At 27.0% G+C, this 10,504-nt stretch overlaps 3 protein-coding genes across 3 annotated transcripts; all 3 read right to left on the bottom strand.

Moving 5' to 3' along the window:
• Window positions 1-605, bottom strand: EIN_519410 (hypothetical protein; the record flags this gene model as incomplete). Its single annotated transcript, XM_004258437.1, has 1 exon — window positions 1-605. A coding segment is annotated over one exon (605 nt), but the record flags the coding sequence as incomplete, so codon positions are not given.
• Window positions 606-2,641: 2,036 nt separating this feature from the next.
• On the bottom strand, window positions 2,642-4,140 carry EIN_519400 (Ephrin type-A receptor 4A, putative; the record flags this gene model as incomplete). The annotated part of the gene is made up of 2 exons (XM_004258436.1): window positions 2,642-3,611; window positions 3,788-4,140. The coding sequence occupies 2 exons, from the start codon at window positions 4,138-4,140 to the stop codon at window positions 2,642-2,644; spliced, it is 1,323 nt and encodes a 440-aa protein (XP_004258484.1).
• A 1,948-nt stretch (window positions 4,141-6,088) lies between these two features.
• On the bottom strand, window positions 6,089-10,414 carry EIN_519390 (hypothetical protein; the record flags this gene model as incomplete). Its single annotated transcript, XM_004258435.1, has 3 exons — window positions 6,089-6,281; window positions 6,449-6,568; window positions 7,209-10,414. The coding sequence occupies 3 exons, from the start codon at window positions 10,412-10,414 to the stop codon at window positions 6,089-6,091; spliced, it is 3,519 nt and encodes a 1,172-aa protein (XP_004258483.1).
• Between the last annotated feature and the right edge of the window lie 90 nt (window positions 10,415-10,504).

Genomic DNA, 10,504 nt, shown 5'->3' with positions numbered 1-10,504 from the left:
TCTTTGTCTGGGTTTGGTTCGAATCCTGGACTTGGTATTTCTCCCTCTGCATACGCTTCAGTGCGATCGATATCTCCATCAACATTATAACACTTAACCAATACTCCATATGTGCATTTATTGCAAATATAACTTTCTGTATATTCACGTGGAGAACCATTACAGTCATTCATCATAAAACCCTTTTTGAGATAACTTTTTCCATTTTCTTTGACAATAAAATATTTATACCATCCTGATATCAAAAAGCACTCGTCGTTATAATAAACACCATCAATCGTTTCTCCATCTTCACACCCTTTATTCTTGTCCGAAACAAAAGCTAATGGATTGTTTTTCAAATCAACGTTGAACCAATCACTCGACGAAGGAGCATAGTATTCCAATGGTTCTCCAGAACAATCTGGGGTTGTGTACGATTTGTTCTGGAAATAAGTCCAATCATTTGTTGTCCATATTGTCGAACCAGTACCAGTCTTAATGCATGTATCCATTTTGTATTTCCTGTTACGTGGGTATTGGTGGCAATCAACGTCTTGTGCTACGTACAGGTAAGTATTTTGTGAGTATGCTGAAATAAATAAGAGAACACAGAGAAACAACATTCAACAATTAATTCAGATATAATTTTTTGAATTTTCGTTTAAATAATGGAATGAAATATTTATTTTTGGAATTTTGGTGGTTTGTTCTCCGTTTTTAGATCTAAACTTCCATTTTTTTAATGGTTCTAAAAACTAATTGTTTTAGTTTTTTTATTACATTTTAATTGTAAAAGAGTTATTTTATTATTTGTTTATTTTAATAAAATATAATAAATAAAACAATTGAAACTATATGTATGGTATATACTACTATTTATTTCTAAAATAGCAAAATGAAAACAAAAGAAATGAAAATACACAAACAATATAAAAAAGATGTTGTATAAATTAACAATTTGTATTATTTTATAAGAATATTTGATTATATGTAAATAGTACATATATTTTAGTTTTCATATAATCAAATTTTTTAATAAATAGAAAGGGGTATATTTAAATATGTTACTAGATAATAGTAGTTTGCCAATTATTTGAAATAATGATAGTACAGCCACTTTTATTAAGTTATTCATACTATAAGTAATAAAATGTATTAGTAAACCATGCAACCATACCCTTTTTTATGTTTTAAGTTGATTCCATGTTTTACCTAATGCTTGATGTTTACAATAAAATAAAACTATTGTTTTTGCACTACATTACGTTTTTCCTTTTCGCTTTTCTTTTTATCGTCCAAAAAAAACAAATTATAATTTCAAATGAAACTGAATTAAAAACAACTATAAAAATTAATTATAAAACAATAAAAATGACAATAAAAATAATTTAGAATTATGATAAATTAAAAAACAGAATAAATAAATTATTTATTAATAAAAAACAATTATTTAAATAATAACAATGTTATAAATATATTATTTAATTGAAACGAGCTTTAAAATTTTCATTAAAGATTTTTTGTATTTTTAAAATATTAAGGCCTCTGTGGGAGTTGAACCCACGACCTTTTCCTTACTAGGGAAACGCACTGCCAACTATGCTAAGAGGCCTCACGATTATAAGGTTTTATTTTTCTTTGAATTAAAAACAATTTTAAATAAATATGATATATAATTTATACAACTTAAACGACAAATATTAGTTCACTCAATACCGATAAAATTATCGTGTATAATTTATGCCTTAGTTTGAGTTATACGTTTAACAAATTTGATAATACACAGTTAAAAATAATGATATAAAATATTTTATAAAAAAATACATTTTTATAATAAAAAATATTTATCTAAGTCGTATGTTGAATAGTTTATTTATGTTTACATATCGAAATAATAATAATACATATATTTACATATCTAAAATTTCATTTAAAAAATTAAAAAACAGTATTCTAGAGTTTACTCGATGAGAATGTTTTTCTTTTATATGATACTTAAAAATGACACTACAAATTGACATTATTAGCAAATTACTCGAAATGTGACAGGAGCACAAATGCAATTATATATAAATCAAGTTTTTAAAAACATGTTTCTGAACACTTTTCATAAATATTTTTACAATAATGATCTTTTTACATTAGATTTTAGGTATGTACATAATCAATAAAAATGTTTTAATATGTAATTTTGTGTTGTTAATACTTTACATACAAAGGTTGTTTTTCCAATAACAAAAAAAATGTGATTACATCACATTTTCTTTGAAATTTTTGGTCTGGTTTTAAGTTAAAAGTTGGGCAAATACAATTAAAGTGCAGGCCCAAAGTATTTTGATAATAACCAGTTAACCAGAAAATACAAAATTCATCATTTTTAAATATAGTTTAAACAGACTCTATTATATTAATTAATTTTTATGATAATCAATTGCAAGAAGTCAAATTTTAAGTTGGAGTTAATATATGTTTTTAACAAGTGAATTAAATTAAATGGGTGTTATCATATTTCAAAATGAATATTATAAATTATTAATTGATATCAAAAAATACAAAAAACAATAAAATGATTTTCATGTAGTTATAAACCAATTAATATCAATTTCAATAAACAAATATTGTTAAAAAAACAAAACAATAATAAAAATTCATTCAAGAATCAGTTGAATTCATTATAGATTTTTATAAGTCTATCTACAACGGTATTAATATTTGGTCTATATTGTGATTCTTGTTTCCACATGTCTTCTATTAAAATCTTTATGTCGTCATTATCAATATCAATAGGAAGTCGATTTCCATTCTTAACAAAACCAATAATCTTTGATGGATATTTAAATTGTTTCTCGTTATATGCATTTTTCCATGTTAAACACTCCAAAATTATAATTGCAAACGCAAACACGTCAGAAGCCGTAGTGGGTTTAGAGTCAGTTAATTCCGGTGCCATATAAACTGGTATCCCAGAACCCACTGACGGTTCAAATCCATTATCGACATTTTTCAATAAACAATAAAGATCTTTATAATTGTTAAATAAAGTTAACTTTCCATTCACATCGTCTTTAAAATCAAGTGAATTGACAAACACATGAAACGACGACAACTTGCAGTGTACAAATCCAAATTCGTGAAGATACGACAACCCTTTAGCGGTATCCAACATCAATTTTACTTTCATTATAGTGTCGATATCATACGAATTTTTATTTCTCATTAAATCATATAAAGACCCATATTGTGTGAATAAAGGTTCTTCACTGATTTGTTTAGGAAAGAGTACAAAACAATACACCCAAATGATATACGGATTTGGTATATTTGGTCCAATGAAAAAGACTTCTTTTCCAGACTCTTCTATTTGATCAAAATCCTCCAAATCTCCGCAGTTGTTGTGATATAAAGAATTGAACGTTTTTAAAGTGGAAGGAAGTTTAATTTGACTCAAATTGGAACACTTGTTGAAACAAAAATCTCCAAGTCTTAAAGTACTTGCTGATAGAGTCACTGTGCGCAAATTACTACATTCGTTGAAACAAAAATTACCAATAGAGACGACACTGTATGGAATTGAAACACTAGTAAGACTGAAACACCCATCGAAAGAGTGATTACCAACAGTAACAACACTTGGGGTATAATTACATTACTTAGACAACTACAATTATTAAAACAGTATTCACCTATTGATGTGACACTCGGCGGAATAACAATATTGCGAATTTTTTCACAGTTAGAATAGCAGTTTTCATAAAGTGAAGTGACTATTGCTGCTATTTTTTCTGTGTTTTTTGTGCAATCATACGATCGAAATGGTACGTTTTTGTATTGAATTTTTGGGTTGGTGTTTTTGCTTGCTGTTTTCACGTCGACTTCAAACCACACGACAATTTTTTGAAACTTATAGTGTTTGGTTGAGTTTTTAAATAGAAAGGAAAGACCTTTGTTCGAAGTTTGAGTTATTGAAATACCAAAGCTCTCATCTTCTGTGCTCCATAAGTTTAATGTTTCGATGTTAGGAAAATAAGCAATCGTTTTCTTTGTTAATGGAATCGGGTTGTAATTGAACTTTTCCATGTTGTCTTGATATTTTTTGCTCACTAACTCTAAATTAACAAAGTCTTGTATGTCTTGAAAATATTCCGAGATGATTATCATATAGGTTACATTTAATCGATTCATTTGTATATTTCGAGTTTTAATTAAAGTTTAAAAATGAACATTAAGCTTAACACTGTCCAATATTTTTAACAAATTGAAGTTTATTGGATGTTTTTTAAAAAAAAATTGTTCAAATAAAACACAACAAACGATTTTGTAAAACTTTAAAAACAAAAATTTTTCGAATAACATTTTAATTGGATAATTCCTAAATTTTAAAACAGAATTTAATGATAAAGTCATTAATTAATAATGGTCGATACTATATATTATAATATAATAAACCATTGTTTTAAAATTGTTTTGTTGCATTTTTAAAATATCGTTAAATAGAAATCAGATTTGAATAATAAAAATTTTACAATAAAAATAATAGTTTTTTTGTATAACTTAAAAATATCAAACTTTCATTAAAAAATGGTCCCAGCGGGGATCGAACCCGCGACCCTCGCATATCTCTATTCTATAAGTACGATGCACTACCGACTGTGCTACGGGGCCTTTTCATTATTATTTTATATGCTTTTATTATTAACAAAAAGTACATAAAAATTATTACAAGATGAAAATAATTTATTCTGATCAATTATTAAATGTTTATAATAATAATTAATAACTTTATAATTATTTCAAACATAACAATTAACAACAAATAAAATTTATTGATACAAAAACAAAGTTGTTTAACTTAACACATTTTCGAAATGTTGTGATACATTAATTTTAATTTGATGTTTTTACTCAACATGTTAAAGTAATCATAATATGAAAAACAAATACTTTATTTTATTAGTGTTTTTTAAAACACAAAACATCCGTTAAAAATAAAAATATTGATAATAACATAAACGGTCTTTAAACTGAACATATGAAAAGCAGTATGACAACTCTTGGTTTTCAAAATAAACACGCGTTGTTTTATAACAATTTAACACACTCCAACTACACCTTAATACACACCAAAACAGTGTGTATTAACTGTTTTTTTAAATAAAAAACTTATTTGCTTTTAAATAAAATTTAAAATCTATTTTATTTTTTAACTAAACGACAATTTGGTTTGTGTTTTACCATTTTAAGGTTTTGGACAAGAAATAATTAAAAATAGTAAAAATAAAAATTATTGTTTTTTTTGATTTTTTTCAATATTCAATAAGATACCTCCCTGTTATTTATACTCTTTTATTAAATAAATACTTATATCAAATAGCCCTTTTATCGAATATCGACTGTATATTTTGTTTAAAAGCATTTTGCATTCAAACCTCGTTTTATTTTTAATTTAATATTAAATTTTAAATGCTATAACAATTATTAGAAAAATTTACCAAATAATTCAAATCTGAATTCAATTGTTATTCGTCCACATTATTCTTTTTAAAAAATATATGAAAAACATATAATTATTTTCTTAAAATTTAACATGAATAAATGAATTTTTAATGTAAAAATATCAATAAAATATAAAAACGACAAAGTAAAGAGGGATATTATTAATTAAAATCTAAGATCACAATTTAGAATATTTAAATTAACCAAAAATCGATAATTTCAATGTTTCTGTTCTTTTGTCTAACATGCTTAAGTATTAAAACTTATGCTAATGTTTGTACATCAGAACCTCCTCAAAAAATTGTGATATTTGCAGCGAAACTGATACGACCAAATGTGTTATTTGCAAAGAAGGGTATTATTTAGACAGTTCAAATTTGTGTACCCCGTCTGTGGCATGTCAAACCCCTCAATCCAATTTGTGATTGAAATGTGAAAAGGATGGAACAACTTGCGGTGAATGTGCCGAAGGAAGCTTTATTAGTGAAGGTGAATGTGTTGCATGTAATATAAACTGTGGGAAATGTGATCCCGAATCCCAAACGTGCTATAAATGTAAACCTGATATCAAAGGATATATAGATGGACAAGAATGTATTTCTTGTTATGAAAACTACAACTGTTTAACTTGTGCTGCAGACCAAATAGATACTAATGGAAAATGTTTGACATGTGATAAATTAAGTCCATATAAATATTTGGACGGCAACAAATGCAGTGATTGTTCAAACGGAAAAATAACAATTGATGCCACTTGTGACTCAAAAGATGGTGTATGTGGGGCAGATTGTTTGTCTTGTGTTGATCTGAGTGATGGCACTTCTGGTAATTATTATACAAAATGCACGAAATGTAAAGATACGGGAAAAAATATTTCACTCGAAGGGAAATGTGTTGACGAATGTTCGCTCGGAAAACCAGTTGAAACACCAATTAAAAAATGTGAAGACTGTTCAACTGAAAATTGTGAAACTTGCGATTAAAATGATAAATGCAAAAAATGCATTGAAGGTTATAATTTAGTTGATGAAAAGTGCAATAGAGCTTATAAAATTGTATCAATTTTGGCGTTCTTCTTATTAGCTCTGTTGTTCTAATAAGTAAGTGATTTATTCTTAACACTTGTATTACAATTATGTTTCAATATTTGATATTTAAAATAGTGTTATGGTTACTTAAACACAATTTAAAACAATATTTAAATTTTGTAAACTTATATCAAATTGTTTTTATTCATTGCAAATTTGTCGTGTTGTGTTTTTTTATAACCTTTAAAATGATACCACATGTATAATTTGAATAATTTGTAACAATATTTTTAACGTTTTTTAGTCATAACAAGCATAATCCCTGTATGTTACAAAATCTTTTGGTATTTCAATTTTAATTCGATATTATATAATAGGTGGGTTGAGTTTATTTACTATTTTTTTTAAAAAAAATATTCATTAAAAATAATTAACAATAAAATAGTGATATTGTTCACTGTTTTTATTCATTCAATCATCCATTAGTTTAATATAATAATTAATTATTATATAAAAAAATTTAATTTTTATTTACATTTTAGTCATATTTATAATAATATTTTAATTACTAAAACCAATTGATTTTACTATTATTTGCACAAATAATAAGTGTTATACAATAAAAACAAGTTAGAAATTAACACTAACAAGATTAATTTATAAAAACAACAACATAAACCAAATAATTTTTTTATCTTTCAAAACAAAAATTCGTCTTTAGTTGTTATGACAGCATTTTTATCTTCAAAAATTACATTCTCTTTTCCGACCGAATTATAAAAACAAAATCGCCCAACACTTTTAACGCTTTTGGGAACGAAAATTGTTTGCACCTCTATATATTTTCTGAAACAATTATCACAAAGTCCAACAACATTGTTTGGAATTTTTCCAACTTTTTTGCCATTTTCAAAAACGATTGCTAAGTGTTTTTTGACGTCTTTTCGAGTGAAGAAAATAGTATCACAACAAACTCCGTTTTCTGTCAAATTGTGAGCTATTTTGTATGTGACGGGTAAACTCACTTTAGTTGCCTTTTTCCCATTAACGTAAAATTCCTTTAACATTTTGCACTTGTCGAATATATCAATTTCGCATTTTGGTATTTGTCGTCCAAATGTCACTGCAATTAAATTTTCACATTTTTTGAATGCGCCATTACCAATTTTTACGACAGACTCTGGAATTTCGATGTTTATCAAACTTACACAATTCTCAAAACAGTACCCTCCTATACTTTCAACTGTATTACCAAGTTTGATTGTGGATAAATGAAAACAATTCAAAAACGCGTGTGTTCCAATTGAACTCACATTGTTTGGAATAATAATACGTTTTAATTTTATCATCTCCTCAAAACTCGAATTTTTAATTTCAGTAACACTCTCAGGAATGATAATTTCTTCTAAATTGCAATTTGTAAAAGGTCCGTTATAAGTTGTAGACGTAATATTATTTTCATGAGTGTTTTTGATGTTAATTGAAGTGAGTAAATAACATGAATCAAACACGTTACTTACCGAATAAACAAAAGCTGGAACATCAATGTTCTTTACGTTTTCACAATTTGAAAATGCGGAACTGCCAATGTCAACCAAACTTATTGGAAGTACAATTTGTGTAAAATTGATGCAATAATAAAACGCAAAATTTCTGATTGATTGAAGTGCTTGTGGGAATGTGACGTTTTCAAGAGAATAACAAAAGGCAAAAGCGCCATAATTGATATTGCGAAGTGTCTCTGGAAACTCGACTTTCTTTAAATTTGGAAGATTAGAAAAACAATGTGAATTGATTTGTGAGACCCCATTTGGTATTATTATTTGTGTAAGATATAATGGTAATTGATATCGGTCTGACCCAATCACTTTGTAACCCATTGGAATGTATTTGTAATATTCAAAATTGTTTAACTCAAATTCTAAATTGGTGCATTGAACTCCACAATTTTCAATGAAATTTTGTTCTTGTTTTGTGACAATTCCCGTGTAATATTTATTTCCACAAAAATCAATTGAAGTTGGTTTTATTATACTTTGGAATAATTTTGTTCCAATTTTCGTCAGAGTTGTTGGAATGGTTAAAGAATTTACACTACACTCAAAACACTCATCTTCAAGTTTTTTCACGCATCCCAAATCAATACTTTTTAATGCGTCCATACCAAAAAAGCCAGTTGATATTTTTGTGACATTATTTGGAATTACAATAGTGTCAAGTTCTTCACTTGAAAAATTTCCTTGTAATTCATAGAAATAATTTTTATATTTAATTTCATCAAATTTTAAAAACGTGTCTTTTGAATTGAAATAGCAGACGTGATCACCAAAAGTATACCCAAAAGGTGTTAAGACTTTTTCGTCTTCATTTGTTACTTTAAATGTGACTTTTTTGTTGTTGTTTGGAATTTCAAGAGAAGTTAATCCAACACATCCTTCAAAGCAACCAAACGAAATTTTTGCACGTTTGTTGATGTGAAGACTTTTCAAAGATGAACAATTTTTGAAACAAAATTGGCGTATTTTAGTCACATTTTGCATGTTAAATATGTGTTTTAAATTGACACAATTTTCAAATATTGACTTATTAAATTTTTCGATGTGAGAAGACATATAAATTTCTTCCAAATTATCAAATTTGTTAAGTAAAACACGATTGATATCGAAAACGCTCTGAGACATATATATAACGTGGATATCATGATTTTCATTAAATAGCATATTTTCAATTTTTGTGAAATTATCGGGTATAAAAAACACCGAGTCTGTACATTCAAAATTGCAGTCGTATGACCTATCGAGTGTTGTATACTTTCGGTCACTTTTTAACTCTCCTTCTGAGCCAAAATCGTCATCCAAAGTACACTCAAATGTTTCATTCAACCGTTCATACACATCAACTTCATTTAAAGAAATTGTGTTTTTAATAATTCCATTGATTTTTGGAACAACCAAACATGTTAAACTAGTGCAACCACTAAACACTCCTTCTTCTATTTCACATGCTTCATTAAATTTAAGTTCCTGAAGTTTTTCACAGTTCGAAAAAGTGCCAAACTCAACTCGAAGTAAAGTGTTTGGGATGGTAATATCAACAAGTTGACTGCAATCACAAAAAGCTTGTGCTTTAATTGAAATCAAATTGTCTGGGAGTACAACGCGTGTTAATTTGGTGCATTTTTCGCACATGTAATATGGCAAAACAGTAACGTTCTTGGATATAACAAGTTCCTCTAAATTAGCGCATGACTTAAACAGATTTAAATCGAGCGAAACGACAGTATCAGGAATTGATAATTTGATAATACCACATTTTTCAAAAGCAGAACTTTCAATTGATATAATTGTGGTTGGAACATTTACAGAAACCAAATTCTTGCAAGAATCAAAACAAGACGACGGTATGACTTTTAACCCGTCACACAGTGTCACTGAAGTGAGTGTGGTATTATTGTAAAAGCAAGAATGGTACAATTCAGTTATATGTGTTGGGACACTAAACTCTTTAAAATCAAAAGTGTTTAAAAATTTATATTCATATATTTTTATGGTTTTGGGTATTTGGTCAAATGTTGTGATATTTTGTTTTTTGATATCAGATGAAGATATAGTCACATTTTTAAACTCTACATCAAAGTCCGGAAATAAAGTTTTTGTTTCAGAGTAAGTCACTTTGTACAAGACGACAAGTCGGGATATTCCTGCGAAAATATCATCAAATTTTGTGTAAAGGTGTTGAGTCTCCATATATGGAAACAGTTTAGTGGATTTTACGGGAATTGGGTTGTATCGAAATCGGTCAAGTACCATTTCAAATTTTTTACACGTTAACATCGAGTTGATAAAATCTTGTTCATACAAGAAATATTTCATTACGATTTGAAAATGAAAAGCATTTAATTTAACTTTCATCATTTAGTGTTTTTAAAGATCACATTTTTAATTTATATATAATAGAATATTTTTAATTTGTTTATAATAATTTTTGATTATAAATATACA

This window comes from Entamoeba invadens, assembly GCF_000330505.1.
Source record: "Entamoeba invadens IP1 unplaced genomic scaffold scaff_1105074725903, whole genome shotgun sequence".
NCBI classification, from domain to species: Eukaryota; Evosea; order Mastigamoebida; family Endamoebidae; genus Entamoeba; species Entamoeba invadens.
The sequence above is the reverse complement of the archived record's forward strand: the minus strand, read 5'-3'. Positions and strand labels throughout refer to the sequence as shown.